Source organism: Dermochelys coriacea, chromosome 11 (genome assembly GCF_009764565.3).
Source record: "Dermochelys coriacea isolate rDerCor1 chromosome 11, rDerCor1.pri.v4, whole genome shotgun sequence".
Taxonomy (NCBI): domain Eukaryota; kingdom Metazoa; phylum Chordata; order Testudines; family Dermochelyidae; genus Dermochelys; species Dermochelys coriacea.
In genome coordinates this window covers 2,539,422-2,567,407 of record NC_050078.2, presented here as the reverse complement: position 1 = coordinate 2,567,407, position 27,986 = coordinate 2,539,422, and the positions used below count along the sequence as shown (strand labels likewise).

Here is a 27,986-nt window from a genome sequence, read left to right as displayed (position 1 = left end):
CCTCAATGGGCGAGGGTTTGAAGTTTCCCAGGGAACGTTTCACACCCGACCCTGGTTTAAAGCCACTGGGGCTCCCCTCAGCCTACACCCCGCTCTGCAAGTTGGGTTCGAATGCAAGGCAGGTCTCTTGCTCCCTCAGCTGGGCCTGCTAAGGAGGCAGGCTGCTCCACTCCAGGGGTTTGGCATGGCTCTGAAGGGGGGGTGTTTCTCCCAGCCCCCAACGACCTCCAGAGCAAAGGGGGCAGGTGTACAACCATCACCAGGCTAGCGACCTGTGCAATAAACTCACAGGATCCTTGTGCTTGGACTGGGGAGCAGAAAATCCTTTAGGACGTAACCCCCAAAACACAGACACACTCCACCCCCCTCCACACACACACTCCCCCCGCTCCACACACACACACTCCCCCTGCACCCCAGTTGCAAGGAGCAGGTCTTGCTTCAATCGGGGAACAACCACCACCACCACCACCAAAGTTAACACAGAGACCTGAAGGGAAGCCACCAGCCGGCCGGGGGACAGGCCACTGGCACCGCTTCATCCTTGATCCCTGCCAGCGCAGCTGCGCCCGACCCCGTGCTGCAGGGAGAAGGTGGCTGCCAGGAATGTTCAGCGCCGGGGGGGCAGTTTCTGTCCAATATCAGAGTTGGAGTCCGTGCAGTGGCGCCCCTGGCTGGTGCTTTTGTCATGGTTCATCCTGGTCTCTCCCAGCCAGCGAGCGGTGGGCGGGTGTGTGCTCACGGAGGAGTCAGCAGTGCCCCAAAAATAGGCCGGCTGGGATAGGACACAGAGGAAATAACCGACAGACCAGTCGCGGCGCTGTCCCCGATGCCGCCTCGGGCAGCACCGCTCCCCACAGGCTGGGGTGCCCAGCTTGGCTCAGGACCGGGCATTGCGAAAGGGATCTGCATTTCCTACAGGCTGCGAGCCTGTACGGAAGAGACAACGTGCACTTCACAGGCTAACCCCTGGGCCTGCACTTCCACCAGCTAACGCCCAGTCCCCCAGAGAAACAAAGTCACAGCCCTGCTCCCTGGAAAAGCTTTCCCAGGCACCCTTGCCAACGCCCCACTCCTGCCCCCTAGCTATTCATCCCCAGCAGCCAGCGGCAATCAAAGGTCAGCAGCACGCTGGCGCCATGTGGAGTCAGACGTCTCCTGGGGATGGATTTGTGGGGGGGGGGTGTCATCCTGGATTTTACCACCCGCCCCCCATTCTTCTTTCCACCGGCAAGGATCCACTTTGTCTGGAGACGACCCCTCTTGAGACAGCAGGGCGGACCAGGGTGGAGGGGATGCCAGCTGAACCCGTCTGCATCCACAGGGAAGAGGTGTTCCCAGCTCACTAATCCACCCCATCGCCATGAGGGGGTGAGACCCTTCCCCAGCCAGACACTCCCCACCCCAACAGGGAAGGTCACCCGCCTTTGGGAGGCTGCTCATGGGGCAGAGCCCTCCCGCGCCCTGCCAGGGGGCTAGTTGGCTTTGTAGAGGTCCTTGCGGCGCCGCACCTCCTTCAGCACCCGTGCCCGGAAGCTGTCCCAGTCCTCGCCACTCAGCCGTTGCAGCCCCAGGGCCCGGTGCAGCTCTCGGCAGTGGGTCCGCAGGAACGGGTTGTATTCCTTCTCCTCGCCGATGGTGGAGGGGCACTGGGGTGGGGAGAGACGGGGCCAGGTCAGCACGCGTATAGCAGACCGTGGCCACTGGCCACCCCACACAGAGCTGCAGCCCATTGAGATCCCAGATCCCAGCATGAAAGAGGCAACGCATATTGCATGGTATAATCCCCAGAAGGGGCACTGAGCCTGCATTTAGCCCAGCCTGTTTGCATTCAAAATCCATAACTTCTCCAGCTCCTTTTACCTGGAGACCAGCTTCTATAAAGCAGTTTCAAAGCTATTTTCCTTTACTATTTGGATTGTGGTAACCCCAGCACTTCATTGTGCCCAGTGCTGTATCAATCCCACAAGAGATTTGCTGCTATATATGGCTGCCTCTGGGGTGGGTATGGCAGCCATATATAGCAGCAGCAGCATGCTCCAGCAGGGTTAGGGTGGGAAGCCAAGACAGATCCCAAGTCCAGATGAAACCCTGCGGGGTGAATTTAGGAAGGTGGAATGGAATTACTCGGGGACCCAGTGCAGAGACTATCTGCCCTCAACAGTGGCCCCAGTAAGGCAGGGTCAAGACATTAATGCGGTACAGGGAGGGTGTTTAGGGGTGCAGAGGGAGTGGACGCTGCTGTGGCCTGGGCCCCACAGGTTATGACTATCCAGCGAGCTGCAGCTGCATGGGGAGCAGCTTGCGGGTGGGGGGCCTTCAGTGAATGAGGCAGGGACCCAGACTGGGGGCAAAGGGACCTGGCCCCTGCTTGCCAAGCATAACCCTTCAAATGCTGGATTTTCCAGGCTGCCAGCCACATGGTGACAGATTAATATAGTGCAACATACAGCTGACCCCAGACAGCCATTCTCCTGGCCTTGCCCCAGCACCCGATTCCCTTTGGGTTCCTGCGGGGCGGGTGTGAATTCAAACCAGCCTGTGCCCCCCGCCCCCTGCTGCCAGGCGAGGAAGCAGCTGGATCCGAGCAGCAGGGGAAGTGGCACCAGCTTCCGGCCAGACGTTTCCCAGCCCCGGCGCCGGGAGAAAGAGAGAGGGGAAGAGCCAGGAAAGCGGAACTGGGCCCCGCGGGACTGGCACCTGCACCGGATGCCAAGGCCCGGGAGCACTCCCACACCGACACTCACCGTGCTCCTCTTCTCCAGCCGCTGCTGATTCACCCACTGCAACTTCTGCTCCAGCACGGGGTTCTCCAGCTCCAGCAGGCTGGCAAACATCAGGCAGTCCAGGGCATATTCGTGTCCTTGGGGAGCAGAGAGGGCAGTGAACAGAGGAGAGGGGGCTGGCACGGACTGGGGCTCCGGTTAAAAGCACGGACTGGCGAGCCAAGCGCCCAGTAGGGAGCCAGGCGGCCTGGGTTCTATTCCCGTCTGTGCCAGCCCCTCGCCGGGCTTCTGCCATATGGGGCCCATCACCTGCTGCCCTCCAGGGTGACTGGGAGGGGCAGGCAAGGGGCCAGCAGATCAGCTAGAGACGGGTGAGGTGCACGGAGCCAAGGAAACCAGATCTCTGGACAGAGCAGGAAGGTCAGAAGCGGCAGCGTTGGCAGTGATGCCCCTCAACCTAAGTTCCCTCTAAGCTGTGGGGCCGGGCAGCGGCCTATTAAGCCCCGCGCAAGGGCTCAGGTCAGCGACAGGGAGAGGCGCCTCTCCCCACCGGTCCTGCCCCGCCATGGTCCTGCCCCGGATTTGCCACGACCAGGGGAGAGGAGCCCCACCCTGGGCTCGGGCCAGGCCTGCTGGAGTTGCCGCGCTCAGGGGGAGGTGCCTCTCCCCCAGCCCCAAGCTGCTGCTGCAAGAGAGGGCTGGGGGGAGTCTTCTCTTCCCACCACAGCCCAGGGCAGCCCACACCCCAAACCCGTCATCCCTGGCCCCACCCCAGAGCCCGCACCCCAGCCTTGAGCCCCCACCCGCACCCCAAACCCCCATCCCAGAGCCTTTGCCCCAGCTGGAGCCCTCACCCCGCGCACCCCAACCCTCTGCCCCCCCCACACCCCAAACCCCTCATCTCCAGTCCCACCCCAGAGCCTGCATCCCCCCCATGCCCCAACCCTCTGCCTCAGCCCTGAGCCCCCTCCTACACCCCACACCCCAAACCCCTCATCCCCAGTCACACCCCAGAGCCCACATCCCCCCCTGCATCCCAACCCTCTGCCCCAGCCCTGAGCTCCCTCCCACACCCCAAACCCCTCATCCCCAGTCCCACCTCAGAGCCCGCATCCCCCCCTGCACCCTAACCCTCTGTCCCCGCCCTGAGCCCCCTCCCATACCCCACACCCCAAACCCCTCATCTCCAGTCACACCCCAGAGCCCGCATCCCCCCCTGCATCCCAACCCTCTGCCCCAGCCCTGAGCCCCCTCCCACACCCCAAACCCCTCATCCCCAGTCCCACTGCAGAGCCCGCATCCCCACCCTCTGCCCCCGCCCTGAGCTCCCTCCCACACCCCAAACCCCTCATCCCCAGTCCCACTGCAGAGCCCGCATCCCCCCCTGCACCCCAACCCTCTGCCCCCGCCCTGAGCTCCCTCCCACACCCCAAACCCCTCATCCCCAGTCCCACCTCAGAGCCTGCATCCCCCCCTGCACCCTAACCCTCTGGCCCAGCCCTGAGCCCCCCCACCTCAGCCCCACCCCCACCCCATGACTTTTGTTATGTGCACTGATATGGAGGTGATGCGTCACATTCACTCGGCACATGGACGTAGGACACGCGCGGAAACGCTGCCCTCCATCCCACCCAGCAGCAACCCGCCCGGTTCTACCCCAGCCTCACCCCCAACCTGCCCCTCGGCCATGGACGGATACCAGGCTCACGGATGAGACCCCGGCCGTGCTTTGGTGCCAACGGCCCATGCCCAGGAGCGGGGGGCTCCTTCCCCTCCTCGCAGATCTAGGTCAGCGCCGCAGGCTGCCTTGCGCCCCCCTCCCCGGCGCTTTGCTGACGCAGCCGAGCGGGGAACCTCACCGGGTGCAGCGACCCCTCACCCTCCTCTCCCACCGCGGCCAGGCTGTGCTCCTGCCCCTGCAGCGCGGCCCCTGTGCAGCGGGACCCGGAGATAGGGGGATTTCCCCGGCCTGTGCTCCCCCCCATTTCCCTGCCCCACAAACCCCACCCTCGAGCCTGCTGCCTGGCAGGGGGCGCTCACCTGGCCAGAGCAGCGTGTCCTCTGCCAGGTCCACAGCTGTGTCCAGAGAGGTCAGCATGGTTTCCGGCGTCCCCTCGAATATCCGCCCTGCAAGACCGGCGGGGGTGGGGTTTGGGCGGGGAACACGTTACCGGGGAGGGGATCGCGGTCCCCACACACCGGGAGCCCCTATGGGCGCCGGCCTCCCTAGGTCGCAGACAAAGGGTCAACCCCCTCCCCCCAATGAGGAGCTGTTTCGCTTGCCCCTCCCCCACGTGGGGTGTTTACAACCCATGCCCCACGGCAGGGTCTTGCAGCCCACACCCACCACCATGCCAGCAGTGCCCGAACTACCACAGGCCGCCACACCCCCTCTCACACCTTGCTCCGCAAAGCATCTGTGAGCGGCCCCAGCCCCCAGAGGATAATGGACTCACTACTGCTGCGGAGGGGCAGCGCCCCCTGAGATCCAGGGGCAGAGAGAGGAGCTTCTAGAGCCAGAGGACCTGAGTTCTGCCCCCGATGCTGCCAACGGGGCGCAAACCCCACTGTCCCCAGAGTGGCGTGGGGCAGAGGGAGGTCGGGGGAAGGAACCAAAGAGCAACTGAGGGCTGGTTAGTGGGGCTGTTAGTCCCTGACAAAAACAATGCCCCAGCCCCTCCTTTCCCCCAACACTAAAATGCAGCCCCCTCTGGGGAGGAACAGGGCAGCTTAGGAAAGCCCGACCTCGTGCCAGCCACATCTTGTTCATCCTGAAGAGTGAAGGGAGGAAGCAGGTGGGCCCAACCCCCCCAATGAGCTGTGTCTGCCCCCGTGGGGCAGATACCATAGACAGAACCAAAGGAGCCCAGCTCACCGCAGCCCGAGAGGAAGAGGAGGTCTCCAGAGAAGAGGCAGGCCGGCCCCTCGAAGGGCTTCCCGTCCAGCACGTAGACCATGTGCCCCACGGTGTGCCCCGGGGTTAAGAGAGCCTTGAAGCGCAGCTGTCCCACGGTGACGGTCTCCTTATCCGAGAGGGGGCTGCACGGGGGCAGGACAGGAGGCCGTTAGGGCCCTGGGAGGATGCTCTGCCAGGGTGTGGGAGCCGGATGGATTTCTCTGGACGCTGGGGCCAGGCTGATCCCCTGACTGGGGGTGCCCCCGGCCCGCCCTGCGGACAGGCCTCAGCCGCGAAGGCTAGGCCAGCAGTGACCATCCATGCACTGGCTGCAGATTGGCCCACACGTGACATGAGTTTGGCAGGGCTCAGCCCAGCTCCCAGGGGATGCGTGCCCCCGTCACCATCCTGAGGGGCAGACGCAGGAGAGAAGGCGGTGACGGAGCAAGGCTACGGAGACCGTGCTGCCTGTTCACCCCGGAGGGTAGGGGAGGCCTGGGGTGGAGTCCCAGACCCTGTGGGCGTGCGCCCCCTCCAGTCCCCGGCCAGGGACCCAGCACCGCTTACTTGGTGAGCTCAGGGATGGCATCGCAGGCACTGCCGTACACCCTGCAGGAGCCGTAACGCCGTCTCAGCGCCATGTTCCCCCCGCTGTGATCCCTGCACGAGAGAGACTGTCAGCTCCCCCCGCCAGCTGAGCCCCCCCTGGCCCCCACTGTGATCCCTGCACGAGAGACTGTCACCTCCCCCCAGCAGGCGAGCCACCTCGCCCCCACTGTGATCCCTGCACGAGAGAGACTTTCACCTCCCCCCACCAGGCGAGCCCCCCACTGCCCCCCCCACTGTGATCCCTCCATGAGAGAGACTGTCATCTCCCCCTGCCAGCCGAGACCCCCGCCCCCCCACCGTGATCCCTGCATGAGAGAGACTGTCACCTCCCCCCGCCAGCCGAGCCCCCCCGCCCCCCCACTGTGATCCCTGCATGAGAGAGACTGTCACCTCCCCCTGCCAGCCGAGCCCCCCCGCCCCCCCGCTGTGATCCCTGCATGAGAGAGACTGTCACCTCCCCCTGCCAGCTGAGCCCCCCCGCCCCCCTGCTGTGATCCCTGCATGAGAGACTGTCATCTCCCCCCCGCCAGCCTAGCCCCCCCGCCCCGACTGTGATCCCTGCATGAGAGAGACTGTCACCTCCCCCCGGCAGGCGAGCCCCCCCGCCCCCCCACTGTGATCCCTGCACAAGAGAGACTGTCACCTCCCCCCGCCAACGAGCCCCCCCGCCCCCCCGCTGTGATCCCTGCACGAGAGACTTTCACCTCCCCCCACCAGGCGAGCCCCCCACTGTGATCCCTCCATGAGAGAGACTGTCAGCTCCCCCCGCCAGACGCCCCTCCCCCCAGCCTAGCTCCCCACCCCGCTGTGATCCCTGCACGAGAGACACTGTCAGCTCCCCCCACCACCCTGCCTGGAGTCCCCTCCCACACCCTGAACTCCTCATTTCTGGCCCCACCCCAGAACCCGCACCTCCAGCCCAGAGCTTGTACCTCCTCCCACACCCCAACCTCCTGCCCCAGCCTGGAGCCCCCTCCCATACTCCAAACCCCTCAGCTCCACCCCCCAGCCCGGAGCTTCCTCCTGCACCCCAAGCCCCTCATCCCTGGCGCCACCCCAGAGCCTGCACCCCTCTTGCACCCCAACCCACTGCCTCAGCCTGGAGCCCCCTCCTGCAGCCCAAACCCCTCATCCCCAGCCCCACCCCAGACGCTGCACCACCAGCCAGAGCCCTCACACCCCCCACAACCCAGTGCAGAGCCCCCTCCCACTCTCTGAACCCCTCAGCCCCAGCACGGAGCCCCCTCTTGCACTCCAAATCCCTCATCCCTGCCCACACCCCCAGCTGGAGCCCTCACCCCACCCCCCTCATCCAGCCCAATGAGTGAGTGAAGGTGGGAAAAGTGAGTGACAGAGGAAGGGGGGGATGGAGTGAATGGGGGCGGGGCCTCAGAGGAGGGGTGGGGCAAGGGGGGTAGGTTTTGTGTCTTCCCTTCCCCACCAGATGCTAAAACCCTCCCTGGCTTCCGTTGGCACCCCAACTTTCTCCCACTGCTGACCAATCCCCCCATCCGTGCTACCTGAGCTGCAGACATCTACTCAGGGCCCCCCAACCAGGCACAGGGCCCTGCCCCCCTCCTTTAACAGCCCACCCCTGTTCCACCATTTCCTCAAGGGGCTGTGGGGGGCCTTTAGTGTCTATCCCCTCCACTGCTTCATATCCCTGCCCGCTCCCCATCGGTATCCCGCTGCCCCTCTCCACACATGCAGAGGGAGCAGAAAACTCGGGGGGAGGGTCAGCCGCCCCAAATCCCAGGAGAACAGGGTGCTCCATGCTTTGGGGGGGGCACCTCCCCACACCCAGACAATCCCTGCTCGCTCCAATCTGTGCGGCTTCTCATTCGGAGGCCAGACTCCAGGCATCCCCAGCAGGGTCTAGCCCTGGCGTGTGTGTGGGTGGGGTGGGGGGCCGCTGGGGGTGGGGGGGGAGAAAGGGGCGGACGAGCAGGCCTGTTGGGGCCCATCCAGCCCCCTCTTCCAGGGCACGATCATTCCCTGCAGGGCACCCGTCCCAGACTCCCCTACGCCCATCTGCCACCGCCCCAAACTCAGGGGCTGTCCCCTGGGCGATCACGCTCTCCTCTGCACACACATATCCGCTTTGTCCTGGCTGCTCTGGCTTGTGGCCATCCCCTCGCATCGCCCCTTCCCCCCACATTCCCGGCCCCCGCCCCTTATCCGGCCCAGCCACATGTGCCGGGGAGAGATAAGGCAGGGCACAGCCCACGCTAAACCACTGCCTTTCAGGAAGCGAACGTGGCTTTTGCTACAGCCCCCCTTCCCCGAGATCAAAGCCACCACGGTCCCTGGGGACAGCGCTGGGGGCAGGGGCTAGGTCAGGGCACCCCCACGCCAATCCAGAACAGAGCCGAGTTCACTGAGGTGGCAGGGGGGTGAGAGGAGGGGGTGAGGGGTGCCCTTGTGGTGGCTGGGACAACGGGAGCGGGTGGTTGAAATGAACCGGCTGTGGCATTTGGCCAGAGCCAGCGAGGATGGAAGGGGGCAGGGGCGTTCCAGGGTCCCTGGCCTAGGCTGGGTTAACCCAGCTGCACGGCTCACCGCCATGGAAGGGGGCAGGGAAAGGGGCCGGTGTTGGAGGGGGCAAAAGGAAGGAAAGAAGCAGCTGGTGAGAGACCCGTCTTCCCCCAGGGCTGGCGCGGGGGCAGGATCGGCCAGGCCAGAGCCGATACTGCAGCCAAGCTACACGGTTCGGGGACCACGTCTCTTTAGCCCTCATGCCAGCTCCTGCCCGTGGGCCACAGACCCTCCGGGGAGCCCCAGCCTTGGCCTCTTGAGTACGGTTAACAACAGGGTTGTGGGGTTCAGAGATGGACCATTGTCCCCTGGGAACTGGCCAGAGACCTACCAAACCCACAGTCCAGGGAGGCCCCACATCAGCGGCCAGGACCGGGGGGCAGATTTTAAGGGCACCGCCGGCCCCGTGAGCCCCCTCCCCAGATGTAGGCAGCAGTCCAAGGCCAGGAAAGGAAGGGGCTCCCCAGGGGCCTGGGCCAGGGAAGATGGGAGCCCGAAGGCCAGAGCAAGCCCCGGATTCCCTCCTCACCCTGCTAACAAGGGACTTTCATGATGGGCTCCCCTCAGCTCCATCGACCCCCCCAGCCCCTCCCCGTTCCAGCACTGCCCATCACTTCCACATGGCAGCCGGACACGCCAGGGCAGGGCCCTTCCTCTCAATCCCACCCGCAGCCGCAGCCCTGGGCTCCCCACATCCTTTGCCTCCCTCCCAGCACAGCCCCACCCCCGAAGGGCAATGACCTGCCCTAGACAGGAATCAGAGTAGCAGCCGTGTTAGTCTGTATTCGCAAAAAGAAAAGGAGGACTTGTGGCACCTTAGAGACTAACAATGAAGTGAGCTGTAGCTCACGAAAGCTTACGCTCTAATAAATTTGTTAGTCTCTAAGGTGCCACAAGTCCTCCTTTTCTTTTTCCTAGACAGAAAGTTGGCCCCCACCCATCTCCCAGAGCAGCTCCCTCACCAGTGTTTGTGGGTGCACAGGATGGCCTCCAGCGTCACCCCCTCCTTCTCAATGGCTGCCTGGAAGAAGAGAAAGCATAAGCAGCAGCCCCAGCCTGACCACAGGCTCTGCCCCCAGCCCACTCCAGGGGCTAAAGAAACAGGGAGCTGTCTGGTGGGGTGGGCTGCACCAATCAACTGGGGGCAGGCATGGGAGAGGAGGTGACCAGCCAGCCAGCACCTCCCCAAATCTGGCAGCCATGTGATTTGATTCAGGCCTAGAATTGGCTGGGAAGCTGTTGATAATGGGGGGCCTGGGCTCCCCACTGCTGCACCCTCCAGTCGCTCTGACCTATCCCTGCCCCTCCACGGTGCGAAGGAACTGCCCCCAGATCCCACAGCTGCCCCCCGGAATGATGGGTGATACTCGAACCCAGGACAGCCCTAGGGCTAAGTATCCCATGCCCGGCCAGCCTGGCAGGCAGGGGGCAGGATGCAAACCCAGGGCTCCTCACAGCAGCACAGATCCCTCCCAGCCCCTGGCAGGGGTCAGGACCCCAATTCTCCAGCACACACGGCCTGCCCCAGTAATCCCCAGGGAAGCGCTAGCTCCACAATATCAGAATGGCTGTACTGGGGCAGAGCAATGGTCCATCTAACCCAGGATCCTGCCTCCGACCGCGGCCGGTGCCAGGTGCTCCAGAGGGAGTGACCAGAACAGGCAATCGTGAGCCATCCCGTCATCCACTCCCAGCTTTTGACAGTCAGAGGCTTAGGGACACCTAGAGCAGGGGATTGCGTCCATAGGCGCCAACTCCGTGGCTCTGGGGCTGGAGCACCCATGGGGAAAAATTAGTGCTTGCTCTGCACCCACCGGCAGCTAAGCTCCCTGCCCCGCCCCACCCCGCCTCACCTCCTCCCCTGAGCGCACCGCGTCCCCACTCCTCCGCCTACCTCCCAGCACTTGCCGCCACTAAACAGCTGTAGCCAGCTCCGGGAGGGAGTGGGGAGGAGTGGGAACGCATCGAGCTCAGGGGAGAAGGCGAGGTCGGGTCGGGGATTTGGGGAAGGAGTCGGAATGGGGCAGGGAGGGGGCAGACTTTGGGGAAGAGGGTGGAATGGGGGCAGGAGGGGGTGGGGTGGAGTCAGGGCAGGGCAAGGCGGAGGGGGGGTTGAGCACCCACCGGCGCCAGGTGAAGTCGGGGCCTATGGTTGCGTCCTTGACCATCTTGGCTAATAGCCACTGCTGGACCTGTCCTCCAGAAACTTATCTAGTTCTTTTTTTAACCCTGTTATAGCCTTGGCCTTCACAACATCCCCCGGCAAGGAGTCCCACAGGCTGACTGGGCGTTGTGCGAAAGAATTTCCTTACGTTTGTTTTAAACCTGCTGCCGGCTAATTTCATTGGGTGACCCTTGGTTCTCGTGTTCTGCGAAGGGGTAACTTTCTCCGCACCCGTCATGATTTCAAAGACCTCCCTCATATCCCCACTTAATTGTCTTTTTCCTAAATTGAACAGCGGCAGACTTTTTACTCTCTCCTTGTATGGAAGCCGTTCCACCCCCCTACTCGTTTCTGTGGCCTCTCTCTGATCTATTCCCAATTCCAGTGCATCTTTTTCGAGATCAGGCAAACAGATCTGCATGCAGTATTCAAGGCGTGGGCGTCCCGTGGATTTATACAGAGGCATCATGATATTTTCTGTCGTATCATCTATCCCCTTTCCTAATGGTTCGTAACATTGTTTGCTCTTGTGACGGCCGCTGCACATGGAGTGGGCGTTCTCAGAGAACTCTCCGCACTGACCCGCCTCCCCCCCGATCTCTTTCTTGAGCGGTAACAGCTACTTTAGACCCCATCATTTTGTACAGATAGCTGGGATTCTGCTTTCTAACGTGCATGACTTCGCCTTTTGCAACGCTGAATTTCATCTTCCCTTGCGTCGCCCACTTTGGGGAGATCCCTTTGGAACTCCATGCTGGCAGGCTGCTCTGGGCTTCACGATCTTGAATAGTTTTGTATTGTCTGTAAATAGAATTTTGCCACCTCACTTTCATCTTTAGCTCAGCGGAGCCATTTCCTGCCCCAGGAGGTTTTACTATGCACACAGTTTCACCAGCAGCGAGGTGCAGACACTCTTTTTATTGGGGTGGGGGGGGAGATGTTGCAGGGAAGCAGTGGCTCCTTCCCCAGCTGGGCAGGTGGGGAGGGCTCCCCTAGAGTCAGTCCTGTCCTGCTGGTGGCCCATGCGCAGCTGGGGAATTCTGGGCAGGCTCCCCCCATGCCCAGCACAAGCCCCCCACTGGGAGAAGCAATTATTTCCACACAGCAGCTGCTCTTCCTCTGTCTCTGCCGTGTTTCCCCCGCTCCCCGCACTGCTTCCTGCCAGCCCCCAGGGCAGGCCCCCCCTCCAAGTTCATTCCCCGGCCTGAGATTCATTGCTCTTGCCGCTAAGTGAGCTCCAGGCACCAAGGGGTTAAAAAGAACCCAGGACAACGTAGTAGCGATCTGCATGCATGGTGGCTGATCTCCTCCCACATGCTTGCCGGGAGGGAGGGAGGGCAAGTAGCAGCTCAGGCTCTGCAAGTTTGAACAAGATTCCAGAGCCCCCGCCCAGGAGATCCCCAAGTGACTCAGCCCTGCTCCCAGGTGGTAACAGGTTTGGAGCGTGGCATGTCCTGGCAGCGTGTACAGGGGGCAGCTGCTCTCAGGGAGGGTGCGGCAGGCACCACTGGTGGGTGCAGAGCCAACCAGCCAGGCACACCAGAGTGGAGGCAGCAGTTGGTTTGTATTGACCACCCTGGGTGCCACCTCGCTGCCCATCGGGCAAAGCATCCCCTATGTCCGAGACGGGGCCACCGAGAGGCTGACGCACCAGCTGCTGCTATCTCCTGTCGCTAGGACTGGCCATGATGAGGTTAAAAGGGGAAGCCAAGTTCTCTGTAAAGCGGGTTGTAATGAGACAGTGCACGCACCGCTGCCCCCTGCTGACTGGATTCAGAACTGCTCACCTGTGTCATGGGCCCTATAGCGCTATAGCTATCTTAAGGGGATTCGCTCTGTGCAGCTGGGGGAGCAGCGTTCCGCCCCACTTGCGAAGTTCTGCATGGCCACAGCGTGGGGCTTTGAGACAGGCATGGAGCCTTGGTCCTACCCCAGCCCTGTTGTCCTATGCTTCCTGCCTCCCACTGCAACTTGGCGGGGGCAATGCCCAAGCACAGAAGAGTGACAGGGTGCGGCTGGATTCGCACACAGTCATTGAGGGCAGTTCCATTGATGGAGGGGTATTTTAGGAGCTGGGATTCCCCACCCCCACTCCCCCAAACAAGGGACTGCTGCATTTCCTTTCTGTGGCCTCCCCGCCCGCCCCCCCCGTGCTGCATATCTCCCTGTTCATTCTCTCTTCCTCTCCTCCCCCTTCTACCAGCCACACACACGCAGCTCACGCTCTCTCTCAGCGGTTTAGCCTTTCACCCGTCACCATGGTATCTGGCACCACCTTCCCTGCAAAATCAATAGCAACAGCCAAGTGCCTAGCGGGCTCCCTGGAGTCTCTGGCACCCCCGGGCCGCGGAACAAACAGGCAACAAAGGGCTAGTGCTTCGGGCAGCAGGAAGGAGAGGGCTGGGCCCTTGGCCGCAGGGGCCTTTGAAGAGCAGGGCAGCAGGGGGGCCAGGGCTGGTTTGCCCCTTGCAGCTGGATGCCTGATCTTCTTTGTCTGATGCCCACCCCCAACTGCTGCCCCCCCATGCCAGGGAGGGTGGGACAGGCAGCCCAGCAGGGAAAGGTCGGTGCTGCTGGCAAAATCCAGCAGATCCGCAGAATATAGGGAAGAGAGTTGGGAGTGGGCGGGAAGAGGGGGCACCGAGAGAGGCTCAGGAACTAGCCCCCTTCTCTCCCCCATGGCCATGGGATGGTGAAAGGGGGCGGGTCCCATCTCCCCGTCCCTCAGCGTCAGGGACACCCTGCGCGTCTCAGTGGATCAATCCCCTGGTCAATTTCACACCCCGGAGGGCGGGGCGCTGGTCCCAGTGGGGCGGGAGAGCACCCCCGCCGGGGCAGGGGAGGAGTTCTCACCTGCACGGCCAGTGGGTCTGAGGGGTCGATGGCAGCAGCAGTGTTGGAGCGGGTGTCGATGACCAGGTAGCTGTAGTTGTTGGATAACACAGGGATCGGCAGGATCTTTACCCCTGGGGTAACAGGGCAGACAGACAAGCAGCTGAGAAAGGGGCTCTGAGCCACAGCCCCAAACCCCAGGCAGCCTGGAGGGTCAGCTCAGACTCTGAGCCCTCAATGTTTGTCCTGATCTGGCCCAAGGGCCAAGGCAGTGGAATTGGAGAGTTTGATCAGACGAGGCCCAAGTTACTGCTGGAGCAGCTCATGAGATTCAGGGGCTGTCAGCTCCTCGTGCCTAGTTAGACCCCCAGACCCTGGCCCAACCCGAACCTGGATCCACATGTTAGCGTAACCACCCCTCATTCCCCCTGCAACGAAACCTGGCACCTTCAGTGCTAAAATCACGAGGCTCTGCCGCCTGAGCTAAAGGAGGAACTCCACTAGCTGGCAGCTGTAGTAGACTGTTACCCTCTCGTGAATCAGCTGCTAGAGGGGGTTAGAGACCCACCCTCTCACAGGGTGTGCTACCCTGGCACCCTAGCCCTGGCCCCAGACTTGTGGGATGAGTGAGAACAAGCTCCAGAAGAGGGGAAAGGGAAGGAGCCCCAGAAGCAGCTAGGACTCACCGCTGAACATCACAGGCTGGGGAATCGAGTGGCCATGTGGATACCGCTCCCGGGCTTTCTTCATCTGCCGCCTGTAGAACAGGTAGCCCAGCCTGGTGCGGGCGTACAGGCTGTACCTGGGGAGGGGATAGGGAGAGGGATAGAGCGAGACGGGTCTCCCTCCCACTCCCACCGGGGCCCAGCAACTCAGCTGCTCTCCCTGCCCTCTTTGGGGTCAGGGGCAGACGTGCTGCAGAGCAACCTAGGGTGCCATTAGGTAGCATCCCCCCCGAGAAAAGGGGGAGAGACAGGAAAGCATCTGGGTCTGGATTTCCCCCCTTTCCAAGAGGGGCAGCAAAAGCTTTTAGACTAAACTCTTCATACTGTCACAGGCAGGACCGTGGGGAGGTGGCCAGGCTGCGGCCGAGCGGTGGCCAGACAAGAGGTGGGGATGGGAGCCCAAGGACCGGGAAGCCAGGACACGCGGGTTACGTCACGGCTCTGACAGGCCAGGTTGGACGCTAGAAACTACTACCAGTGGCTTCAGAGTAGCAGCCGTGTTAGTCTGTATTCGCAAAAAGAAAAGGAGGACTTGTGGCACCTTAGAGACTAACAAATTTATTAGAGCATAAGCTTTCGTGAGCTACAGAAAGCTTATGCTCTAATAAATTTGTTAGTCTCTAAGGTGCCACAAGTACTCCTTTTCTTTTTACCAGCGGCTTGACGTCAGTTAGGGAGGGGATTTTTGAGACCTCTCCAGCCCAGCTAAAGCCCCAGCGTAGAGACAGTGATACTGCCCCACAACGCTTCTGCCAGCAGAGCTTAATTCGTTCGCCGAACCAGCACAAAATACACCGGCAAAACCAGCACCGTTGCCAGCACGAGCCGTGTCTCTGCGCGGCAGGTTCCCTGCTACAGCGATCCCTGCAGTCACAGTGCAGGCCAGCATAGCTGTCCCTGTCCATCCCCCAAGGGCGACCCTCTCCTAGCGTACACCGGGGCACAGATTCCCTCCACAGCCCTGGGCCAAACTCCCAACAGCCGGACCATCAATAGCAGCTGCGGGCGCCTTGAGAATCAGGAGGTCAGCTCCTGGGAGGGCATAAATCAGCGTAATCTCCTTAACATCAATGGAGCTCTGACCATTTGCGCCAACTGGGGACCCTGGCCCCAGGCTGTTAACCTCAGTTTCCCGCTCTGCAAAATGGGACTAATGCAGCTTCACCCACCCTTGCCTCTCTGCCCATGCCTGCTAAGCACGGCTTTGACCGCCAGCGCTATCAGTGCCCTGGGATTGGCGCAGACCCAGCCCGTCCGCCTGGCTCCCACGATCACACCAGCTCTGCGTGGGAGGGAAGGCAGCAGCTGCAGCAGGGGCATCAAAAAGAAGCCCCCCTCCTACCCCTTCCCGAAGTCATACTAGCCAGAGCCCTTTGCCTGACTCAGCCGGTGCACGGCCAGACACCCATGGGGCTGAGCCATTCAGCGTCCAAGCTCCACACAGAGATGATCTCACGAGTGGGGCCAGTTTCCCCAGAGAGGTGCTCGGGGCAGGGGCAGGGCCACCGCCACCGCTTACAGAAGGATTTCCAAGTCAATGGAACAGCATGAACTAAGCAAACAGGGGAACAAGACACCTCCAGGTGCCTCCACAGGGGGCTGCTCCCAAGTGGGGGCAGATGGTCCTGTTACTGGGGGACAGTTCAGGGGGACAGGCTGGGTAGGAGCCAGAGGAGGAGGGGGGAGCTGAATCTCCCTGCATGTCGCTGGAGAGGCACATGGCAGGGCTGACTGGGGGTGGGGGCCGCTGATCTGCGTTACTGAGAACGCCCTGGGATGACAAATGCCAATCTGGCTTTCAGGTGCCCCTTGCAATGTGGCAGAGGGGGCAGGAGTGAGGGATCTGGCAGAGCCAGGCATGGAGAAGTCGGAACGGCGCCCAGCTGCCCCAAGCTGGCTCTCCCCTGCCCCTGAAGGCACCGCGCCAGATGTGAGACAAGGCCAGGGCTCCTTGGCACGCTGGCCACGTTTGTGAGAAAGGAGCTCTGCCCTTCCCGCACCGTCCAAAATAACCCTCATCGGGGAGATCTGAAATTTCCCTAGTCCCTCGGGGCATCAAAGTCCCAGCCGCTGGAGTGCTGACCTGCCCCCTCCCCCAGGAGAAAGGGCAGAGCTGCCCCCCCCCCCCCCAGGACGGGCTTCCCAAGCAGGGGTGGGGAGCTGGCAGATGTGGTCCGCCCAGGACACAGCATGCATGGCCAGGTTCAGGAAGTGAGCTCAGCGCCCGGCGGGGGGGGGAGAGGGGGTTAAGTTGTGGAGATCATGCTCCTCCAGCCCCTTGCAAGCAGGGTGAACTCATGGGCTTGGATTTCACAGCACGCAAGCCCCCAGCATCTGGAAAACGGGCCTGCAGGGAAGCTTCAGTGGGCAGCTGCTGGTTAATGGCCCTGGAGGAGGAATGGGGTGCATGTATGGGAAGTGGGGTTGCTTTCACTGCTCTTGGACTCACCCAACCAGGCATTTCTATTGGTTTCTCTCGAAAGATACAAGAGCCAGCAAATATCCTGGCAGCGTGGGGGGAAGGAGTTAGGCGTAGTGGGTTACAGCAGGGACTGGTTCCATTCCCCATTCTGGGCGGGGAGTGGGGTCTAATGGGTCAGAGCGGGGGGGGGGGGTCTGGGAGTCAGGACTCCTGGGTTCTATCCCTAGCTCTCCTACTCTTTGACCTTAAGCAAGCCACACACTGTCCCCAACATCACTTCTTTCGCTCGGGGGGGGGGGGGGGGGGTCCTGTCTGTACAACTGGGATCCCTCCAAGCCACATCACAGGGCGGATGTGCCAGGCACAGGTCGCTCACGGCCGCAGAGCGCTTTGAGACACTCCAGGAGGAGGCGCTGGCGTGTCAGTCATTCGAGCAGCGACCTGCCTGGGCCATAGCATTGAGTGTGGCTCAGCCGAACCCCGGCACACCTCTGGCAGAGAGACAAGGCCCATGAGCGGGGAAAGCAGGCCCGTGCCCCATCACCACACTGCTGGCAGTGGCAACCACTGAAACCGGGCATTCCGGGTGGCAAAACCGCCAGCCGGGGGTGGGCACCGGAGCAGGGGATGGAGATCAGCGGGCCAGGGGCTTTGAGGGCTTTAGCATGAGAGCTTTCAGCTGCTCCTTGAGGAGTGTAGGCAGAGCAGTCCCTCACAGAGCTGTCTGCAGGAGGGGAAGAGGAGGAAGCTGTCTGAGCATTTATCAGGGCTGCCAGTAATTTTCCAGCCTGCTCCCCACCCCCAGTCAGGCTTCTGTTCTGGTTTCTCTCCACCAATTGCACCAGCCATCCTAGTGATCATGAAACATCCAGTTCCCTCTGCCAGGCCCCCAGCCCTGTGGTTTTAAAAGAGGAAACTTGACTGGAGTAGCATTAACCCATTCAGACACACAAGCAAGGGCTGGTGGCTTTTTTGTCTTTAACTTATATATTTGCCTTGCTATACTGTGTTTGTGTGTGTGGGAGGGGACGGGGGTGGCAGGGGGGAAGGGTGACAATTTGTGTGGTGCAGCAGGGTGCTTTGACACCTGCCAGGAGCCCAGAGGCAGCACCTAATTTGCACACATTACAACAACAAGAGTTTACATTTCTCTAGTACCCTTCCTAGATGCGGTTCTGAAGGCGTTTGGGGAAACTGAGGCACAAGGCAGGGAAGCGACACTCAGGGTTGCATATGGAATGTGCAGGGGCTGGTAGCCGGGGTCCTAACTCAGACCCCTCTGCTCTAACCACTAGTCACCCCCCACTCCCACTAAAGGAGATCCAAGGCAGCAGCTTCCCTGCCTCCATATCCCTGAGCCATGTGGCCTCCACATCAGCTCCCAACAAGGAGCTCAAAAGGAGCCCCACAGTAGCATTGGTACCTGGGGGAGAAGGGGAGGTGACAAAGCAGAACCCTCCCCCGCCAGCACCCTGCCCCTCAGGCAACAACCCCAGGGGATTCCTAGCTCAGCAGGGAAGTATTCAGTGCCAGCTGGATTCTCTAAGCAGTTGCAAGCCCCTCCCCTTTGCCCCACCGCAGAGCCGGGTCTACGGGGAAAGAGGCCTTGCAGGTGTGGCAGGACTCCTGGGTTCCATCCCTTTGCTCTGAGAAGGAAAGCCTTTAGAGCAGGGACTAGAATCAGGACTCCTGGGTTCCATCCCCAGCTCTACCACTGGACTTAGGGAATCACCAAGAGGGATTTGCCCGGTGGCCCCCCCAGGCAGGGTGGGCGGGCGGCTTCCGAGAGCCTCACGCCAGAGATGGGACCCTACTGGGCCTCGGGGTGGGATCACATGAGGCCGGACAGATGAGAAACCCCAAAAGATGCTGGGCCTGGGGAGGAGCAGACTGTGGGGAACCCCACCGGCCACACACCCCACCTTCAAAAGGAGATAATGAAACCCCACCAGAGCCCTTCAATTAAAATTGGGCCCATGCCAGGCCCCCTGCTCCCACCCCTACAGGGTGCATGTGGGCACACAGCACCTCTCAAGAGGGGGCGGGGGGGCACACACAGAGAACGGCCACAGTGAAACAAACAGCAGCAATGGCTGAGGCTGGAGTGAACTGGGAGCCCATTCTCCCCCGCTGACCCCATGACTCTGGGGCAGGCTCTGATCCAGACAGCCCCAGCTGATAAGTACATGGCTGTCACGTGGACACTGCTGGGCAGTGGGGCGAGCATGTGGGGCGTGGGTGTGTGGAAGTGACAACATCTCTGCCGGCAGCGACCAGCTCAGAGCCCAGGTCCCGCGAGCTTGGTTTCTTGCCCCCGGGATCAGCCTGTGCAAAACGTTCCACAGGAAGCAGCTAAAATCACCACCATGGACAATTATTGGAAGCATCTGCTAGGACCTGGGGCAGTTACGGGCTGACCCTCGCAGCAAAGCACAGAAGATTTTATCCTGCCTAACAGCGGATGTTCTGATTATCTGGAGAAAGGGTAATTCCAAGAAGGATTGGACTTAAGCCCTTGATCTCCACAGCAGTTATGAGGGTTCACTACGCAGCCATTAAAAACAAAACAAAACACTGTTTTTGTTAGGTTGAAGTTTTCCCCCACGTGGGTATTTTTCCAGCAACAACAAACAGCTGCCACAGCAGGAAAAAAGCTGCCGAACAACAAATAAAAGCTTACTTTGAGGTTTAAAGCTTGCTTACAATCCCCCTCCCTCTTCCCCCCCAGGCCAGCTCGAGGCAGATACTAGAGGGAACAGCTGCTTCTCAAAGATGAGGAGTACTTGTGGCACCTTAGAGACTAACAAATTTATTAGAGCATAAGCTTTCGTGAGCTACAGCTCACTTCAAAGATGCTTCCATAAGCAACCCAAACACCATGGCCCTGAGAACAAGGAAATGAAACTGACTTCACAGGTTACCACTGGCCAAGCCAGCAATCAGTAAGACAGCCAAAAATCAGCAGGGGACGAGAAACTCGATTTAAAAAAAACAAAAAACACAAAAAACAAAAAACACCCTGTCTCTAATTACTTATGGCGTCGATAAGGTAAGTCAGGAGGTTGGTTTCCAATACAGTTAAATTCACAGCGTTGCACTCCAACAGCCCCTCACTGTGAGATCCAAGTGGGGAAAAACGTGAAAATGGAGAATGGCTGGATTATGGGTAAACGGGACAGTCAATAACTACTTAAAAGGTAGTTTCATGCATGCTCCACACTTACCTGAATCCGCATGCAGTGTTAGTGGTTGCAGAATGTTTTCCTGTCTTTTTAAAAAACATTTCTCCCTCCCTTCCCCAACCCCATTGCTGTCTGAAAGTGGTAAAAAAAATTAACAGATTATACAGCCAGACACACATACACATAATAAACAAACTGCCAGGGAAGGGAAATGTGAATACTTGACCGTAGGAGTATCAGCCCAGCCTCCACCAGTAGCCAGGATAGAAGTGTGGGAGGAAACGCAACAAAACCCCCGTAACTGACAGTTACAAAATATTTGCTAGGCAAAGTCAGACTAGAAATGAGACATTTTTAGCAGGGAGGATCATTAACCGTTGGAACAATTTACCAGGGGTTGTGGTGCATTTGCATTCAGCATCACTGGAAATGTTTCAGTTAGGGCTGTTGATTAAATCACAGTTAACTCACGCAATTAACTCAAAAAAATTAAATCACTATTAATCGCACTCTTAAACAATAGAATCCCAATTTATATTTATTAAATATTTGATATTTTTCTACATTTCTATTGTAGTACAGAATACAAAGTGTACAGGGATCACTTAATATTTTTATTACAAATATTTACACTGTAAAAATGATAAAATAGTATTTTTCTATTCACCTCATACAAGCACTGTAGCGCAACCTCTATTATGAAAGTGTAACTTACAAATGTAGATTTTTTTTGTTACATAAAACTTCAGAGCCTATAAGTCCACTCAGTCCTACTTCTTGTTCAGCCAATCGCTCTGACAAACAAGTTTGTTTACATTTACGGGAGATAATGCTGCCTGCTTCTTGTTTACCATGTCACCTGAAAGCGAGAACAGGCATTCGCATGGCACTTTTATGGCCAGCATTGCAAGATATTTACATGTCAGACATGCTAAACATTTGTATGCCCCTTCATTTTTTCAGCCACCATTCCAGAGGACTTGCTTCCATGGTGATGATGCTCATTAGCAAAGTAATACATTAATTAACTTTGTGACTGAAATCCTTGGGGGAGAATTGTATGTCTCCTGCTCTGTTTTACCCGCATTCTGCCATATATCTCATGTTATAGCCATCTCGGATGATGACCCAGCACATGTTGTTTGTTTTAAGGACACTTTCACTGCAGATCTGACAAAATGCAAAGAAGGTACCGATGTGAGATTTCTAAAGATAGCTACAGCACTCAACCCAAGGTTTAAGAATCTGAAGTGCTGTCCAAAATCTGAGAGGGATGAGGTGTGGAGCATGCTTTCAGAAGTCTTAAAAGAGCAACACTTCAATGTGGAAACTACAGAACCCAAACCACACAAAAAAAAAACAAACAATTCAGCTGGTGGCATCTGACTCAGATGATGAAAATGAATATGCGTCGGCCCCTTCTTCTTTGGATCATTATCGAGCAGAACCTGTTATCAGCATGGACGTATGTCCTCTGGAATGGTGTTTGAAGCATGAAGGGACACATGAATCTTTAGTGCATCTGGCACGTAAATATCTTGCTATACCGGCTACAACAGTGCCATGCGAACACCTGTTCTCACTTTCGGGTGATACTGTATACAAGAAGCAGGCAGCATTATCTGCAAATATAAACAAACTTGTTTGTCTGAGCGATTAGCTGAAGTAGGACTGAGTGCACTTGCAGGCTCTAAAGTTGAACATTGTTTTATTTTTGAATGCAGTTATTTTTTGTACATAATTCTACATTTGTAAGTTCAACTTTCACGATAAAGAGATTGCACGACAGTACTTGTATGAGGTGAATTGAAAAATACTATTTTCTTTTGTTTTTTACGGTGCAAATATTTGTAATAAAAACAATATAAAGTGAGCACTCTACACTTTGTATTCGGTGTTGTAATTGAAATCAATATTTGAAAATGTAGAAAACACTCAAAAATATTTAAATAAATGGTATTCTATTATTGTTGAACACCACAATTAATTGGTATTAATTTTTTTTTAATCTCTTGACAGCCCTAGTTTTAATCAAGACTGGGCGCTTCTGTAAAAGTTCTCCTCTAGTGCAAACAGGAGCTAATTCAGGGACATCCTAGGGCCTGTGTTCTACAGGAGGTCAGGGTGGACAATCACAGTGGTCCCTTCTGGCTTTACCTGTGAATTTCGTCCAAATTTCTGCCTATTTGTGGTTGGCTTATGGGCAGCAGGACAGAGTAAATATCCCCTTAGAAATAACGCTCTGGCCTATCTAATGGAACTCAGGATGGTTTCATCCATACACAAATCCTTTTCTGTAACCAATTCTATTCTTCTACTCCAATGCCTTGTGGGAGAGAGTTCCACAGCCCCCTTAAGTTATAGTAATTGCAGAACAACTGTAAAACATCTTTCCAAACAGAAGTGTGATTTCAGCTGACACTGTCCTACAGCATGATCCTTCATACAGGCAGCAGAAATTATATTAAGTGACCTTCCTCATTAGTTTCTGGGGAAGCGCTTTGCCTTTCAACCACGCCTCCCAGAGAACCTCAGAGTATTTCATGATGAGAGACATAACACTGCATAGCCATTCACCATGGCTCAGAACATGCTTGAATTCTCAAGAGTTAATGATGCATTTACCTAGTGGGTCGGGCGCCTGGGAAAGAACTAAAGGCATCTCTTTTGGGGATCACCTCTTCCTCAAGGTGTCCACTGTGGGATAGTGATTGTATGCAACTCCGTGGGGGTGGGGGGCTGTCACAGCTGCGCCAGGAACCAGGTGTGTGTGTGTGTGTACACGCGTGCGAGAGAGAGAGATTAAGGGAAAGCACCCAGGTTGTACCAACTCCAGAGAGGTACCAGCCCCACAGGGAGGTTTGCACACGCGGGTTCAAACCAGGATCGTCCAGCCATCAACCAAGAAAGGGCTTCTGGCATAGAACGGCTGCATTTAAACTGCCTCAGGGCCTTCTTTCTGACCCAGCGACTGGACAGGCCCTTCTGTCCAAGGGCCCCAAATCTCATGGAAGAGACCCATGAGACTGATGGGGGATCTTGACTAAGCTTTTAGCATATACAGAGGAATTTCTTTCTTGTTCTATACATTGTCCCGGTGACGCTTTTACCCTAGAAGTAAAAGGTGGTGGCTTAGCAAGAGCGGTACGCTGACTTGTACCTGCTGGTTGCACAGCCAGCGGAGAGAAGGCAAAGCTCTGGGGCGGGCAGGCAGGCAGGCTTGCAGGGGATATCACAGTGGACTACGCAGCCTTCAAACTCCAGTCAGGAGGGGGAGAGATATGCATCTCCAGCCAAGAGAGGCAACGACCGGAAGCCCAAGACCTGCTGTGGGTGCCCCTGAGGGACCACCGGGGGGTGGGGGGAGAAGGCAGGTGCAGTGACCCTGAAACGGGAATATTTGGCTCAGTGCTGCCTGCCAAAGCCCAACAATTTACTGCTGGTGAGTGACACACAATGCAGTGCAAGAGATCAAAGTGACACAGCCTGCCCCAGCCTTCGATAACACTGCTCAAAAACTCCAATTGGGAGAATGGACTCAGGGCACTGCAGGTTAATTATTACACCCAGGGAATAATCCACATTGTGCTTTAGTGAAAGGGAAGATTTACAGTCTCATTACCATTCAGATCTGGTAAAGTTTCCAAACACTTCTACAACCAGCCCATCAGGTTCGGAAGAGTTTGGGCAAACGCTAAGCGTTATGTTGTCATTCACATCTCCAAAGCATTGTCCAAACACCAAGCTGCTGATTGAGAACTTGATTCCTTCTCCAGGGGATGGGATCAGAGGTAATAAAGCAATTCCCTCTGTTAATCCCAGACTCCATTAAGATGCAAGGGACACAGGATTCTTCCATGCTAGTTATTTGTCCAGCAGCTAGGCGATGGAGCCCTGATCATTTGCAGTGATACCTCCGATTTTTTCCATCTTGCATTACAGGGGAAGGCTGGTCTTGCAGCTGACGGACTGAACTAGAACTCCATCAGTTCCCACTGTGCTATGGATACCTTCAGTATATGGTTAACTCACTTCATCTCTCTGCACCACAGATCCCTCTCTGAGAAATACAGGCAATGCTGCCTCCCCTTTATCTTGGATGTTTAGACTGCAAACGCCTTCTCTGCGCTACACAGCACACACACAGAATGGGGCCCCAACTGAGATTGATGCTACTCTGATAACTAAGGCGGCATACAGTTAAAAGAACCACCGCTTTCTTCAAGCGGTCCTCAATCTGTGTAAAGGGACTGCAGACTCTGAAATTCCTCTGTTTTTAGTAGTCTACGACCAGCTTAGCAGACAGATCTATACAAAAGACAAAGGAAGATTTGCTGTTCCTTTTTCTATTTGCACCTCTCTTAGCTCAGCTGAGGAAAACAGTTTCACTGTTTATTTCTAGCTGGTTTCCACCTTTCCTGCACTAGACACTGGTGCAGCTGCTGATTTGGGGTTAACAGAAAGATCTGCTCAAACATTTCTGATTGGTGGGTTTTATAAAACGCCTTTGGAAGCAAAAGTTAAGGCTTGACTCTAAAACTAGGTGACAACAGCTCTTTAAATCGCTGAGTAACAACTACCACCTCCTAGATGATCCATTTTCCCCAAAGTAGGTTCCCAAGACACGACACAACCAGGTCATACTCCCTTTTCAACGTGCCTCAGCCTTTGATGGCTGACATTCTGCCTACCAGAGCATTAGAGCTCTGCAAAGATGAAAGAAAATCCAGTTTAATACACACAGGCCACGTCTACACTAATGAAAAGTAATGAAGCGTGCAAGTTAACGTGTTCGAATCCGAGCGCAGGCGGGACAGTTGTAGTTTTGGCATGCATTAGCCAGTCGAGGCAAACCCACAGCTCCCCTGTCACATTCTCCTTCACCAGCTAACACGAGTTAGAACTACAACTTGCCCTGTCTACACAAGGATTAAACACTTTAGGTAACACACACACACACACACACAGCCTGACCTTTTTTCTAGGGAAGTTAAGGTCACAGGGCCAGACAATCCACATAGCTAACAGGGCTCTCTCTTAATATGCCCTGCTCAAACACAGGGAGGCCCCAGCTGAGATAGATGCTACCACAACGCAAGCACCCTGGCAATGAATCCCATCAGCGTCTCCGGAATCAAAGCTGTCCATTTGGTAAATCAACCTCCTAGCCCTGTCGTGCCGAGAACTGTCCTGAATGTAAACCGGTGCAATCTCACCTTGCTGAGCCAGCCACTGCACCTTGCCCTACCCTTCCACAGTTGCTTCAGAGCTTCCCCACGCTGCAGAATGATTGCATTGAATGAGCGTGGCCCGTTTTAAAGACGCTGTTCAGAATGCTGTGAGCTGCCGCGAAACAGTCGAGTATTATGTCAGTTTCACACTGCCCGGCAAAGCTCCTGGCAGCATATGCTGGAGTAGTTCACTAGGCAGGAGGACCCCCAGAGACCAAAGCTAGGGGGAAAATAAGCAGACAACCCGGTCCCCAGCTCCCTGATCGCAGCCTGAGGTCTCAAGAGGGATCACAGATGACAGTAGCCAGGAGAGGCTGGAATTTGAGATTTACCTGACACCTACCAGCCAGAGGCGGAGGTGAAAGAAACCCTTCACAGCACAGCGCCCCAGTAGGGCAGGAAGCCCAGCAGCCACGGCAGCTCAGGCATGTCACAGAACCTGCTGTACGTCCCGGTGCCTGCCCCGAGGTGGTCCCAGGCAGTTTCAGACATGAACAAGGGAGGGATGGGGCGAGGAAAGATCGAGGCTCAACAACAAGATCAGGCAGCTGCTCGGCTCAAGCTCATGCACCCCTGGACAGCTCACAGGACTGTCACAGGTTTCAGAGAAGCAGCCGTGTTAGTCTGTATTCGCAAAAAGAAAAGGAGTACTTGTGGCACCTTAGAGACTAACAAATTTATTTGAGCATAAGCTTTCGTGAGCTACAGCTCACTGCATCCGAGGCACCCAGCAAGTGTTTCAAGCCCCGAATACACAGTGCATCACATGCACACACACCAGCCACACCGGCTGGGCTATGCTAAGATCCTTCACACTGCAGATCCCACTGTAAGAGAGGGGAGAAGAAGGGGAATCTACCTCCGGCCTGAGCCTTCTCCTCCACAGCTCCAAGCCACCTTTCTGCCTCTCTGCAGCATCAGCACAATGCAAAACCGGGCCACTGCCTCTCCTCTCCCCCGTTACTCTAGCTCTCCGCCCTCCTCCACAATGGAGCGATTTTCATCTATCCTCCATAGTGCAAACCCCGCACTGCTGCTTCTGGTAACTGACGCCTGCCCTCTATTACCCAGCACTCTAAAAGCTTTTGGGATGCAGTGTGCGTGGAAGACTCTCCGCAGGCTCCTGACGGACAGCAGGCTAGAGTCAGATCGTTCAGCTGGGGCCCCAGGAGCAGATGCTGAATGGAAGCTGCAGCACCCCTGGGTCTGGGGATCTGGGTCACGTGGGCAAATGCTGGCAGGGATGGATAATGCCAAGCTTTGTGTGGGATCTGAAAGCGGCGTTTTCTCTCTCTAACCCCCAACACAGTCTAACCCAGGCAGCTGGAGCTTTCCAGAGAAGCCTGCGTATGTGTTAGCACAGTGCTGCACCAAGCCCAAGGCTGCAAGGGGCACAGGGCTCCCCAGCGAGAGCCGACCTTCTGTGGCTGCTGTGTGGGGCGGGGGAGCACCTGTGTACGGCACCTACCCCAGAGGGTGGCACAAGCATCCCCCCACGCAAAGTGGTTCGGGCACCAATCAGTGCGGTGCAAACCCTTTGGGGTCCCCAGGAGCACCCTATGGGGGAAGAGGAGAGCAGCTTGTGGGACTCCCAATGCAACCAGGAAAGAGACCTCCTTCAAACCCTGCACAGCCCACTCAGCTCAGCCACCAGCCTGCCCCTTAGTGCCCCAGCGAGACTCCCCCTCATCCCAGCCAGCCTTCCTGGATGCATGCAGACCTCTTGCCACAGATCCCCATAACCCACACAGCCCCCCCCCGCATCCTCCTGACCCAGCCTAACTCCTCTAGCTCCCCAGCAGCCTCCCCCAAACCCTGCACAGTCCAGCCCCAGCCAAACCCCCCAGCTCCCCGGCAGCCCCCCAAGCCCTGCACAGTCCAGCCCCAGCCAAATCCCCCAGCCCCAGCCTAACCCCCCTTCCAGCCCCCCCCAGCCTGAGCCTCATCCTCCCAACTCCCCCTCCAGCCTCAGCCCCATTCCCCCCGCCCCAGCCTCAGCCCCCCCTCCAGCCTCAGTCTAACCCCCCGAGCGCCCCGCGGCGGCGGGAGAGAGCCCGGAGCGGGATCCCCCCGCCGCACTCACCCGAGGCGGAAGACCAGGGGCCCGGCCAGGGCCATGAGCACCTTGGCGAGGCAGCGGCGGAGGCGGCGCGCCGGCCGGCAGCGGGCGAGGGAGGCGGCCCCCAGCCCGCAGCAGGCGGCCACCAGCACCCGCAGCCGGGACAGGCAGCCCGGCCACGCCATGCTCCGCGGAGGCCCCGCCCCTCGAGCCGGCCCCGCCTCCGCCGCCCGGGCGACCGGCGAACGCCGCCGGCCTCAGCCTTCCAGCCACGCCCCCTTCGAACGCCGGGTATCCAGCGCCCGGCCCCGCCCACCGACCGCGGGGACACGCCACGCTGCAGCGCCCCCTTGTGGGCGGTGGCTGTCACCGCCCGAGGGAAAGGGGGCCGCGGGCTCGCCGGGCTCGGGGCGGCTGCGGGGCTGAGCCTTGGCGGGGCTCGGCCTGCTCCGAATTAAGGGCGGATGGGTGACAAGTTGCCCATTGCAAAGGATTCATTCCCCTTCCTCTTGGCCCCTTCCGGGTCAGCGACTCTTCCAGCCTTCTTCCGCACCCCATGAGCGCAGGCCAGCTGGGATCCACTGATAACAGGTCCAGGGGCCCAG

General features: G+C 58.1%; 1 protein-coding gene across 1 annotated transcript; it reads right to left on the bottom strand.

The window, feature by feature from the left end:
• Positions 1-751: 751 nt before the first annotated feature.
• Positions 752-27,591, bottom strand: LOC119863603 (probable hydrolase PNKD). The gene is made up of 9 exons (XM_038422280.2): positions 27,406-27,591; positions 14,449-14,564; positions 13,784-13,896; positions 9,729-9,787; positions 6,190-6,282; positions 5,602-5,765; positions 4,767-4,853; positions 2,748-2,863; positions 752-1,649 (listed from the first exon to the last, which is right to left on the bottom strand). The coding sequence occupies exons 1-9, from the start codon at positions 27,564-27,566 to the stop codon at positions 1,476-1,478; spliced, it is 1,083 nt and encodes a 360-aa protein (XP_038278208.1). The 5' UTR covers positions 27,567-27,591; the 3' UTR covers positions 752-1,475.
• Positions 27,592-27,986: the final 395 nt, after the last annotated feature.

Bases quoted from the DNA above. Each gene is read 5' to 3' on its own strand.
- LOC119863603 (XM_038422280.2), bottom strand. From the start codon at position 27,566: ATGGCGTGGCCGGGCTGCCTGTCCCGGCTGCGGGTGCTGGTGGCCGCC. The intron at 13,897-14,448 runs GTGAGTCCTAGC...CTGTTACCCCAG, and splicing joins CCAGCCTGTGATGTTCAGCG to GGGTAAAGATCCTGCCGATC. The intron at 4,854-5,601 runs GTGAGCTGGGCT...CCGGTCTTGCAG, and splicing joins CCTCTTCCTCTCGGGCTGCG to GGCGGATATTCGAGGGGACG.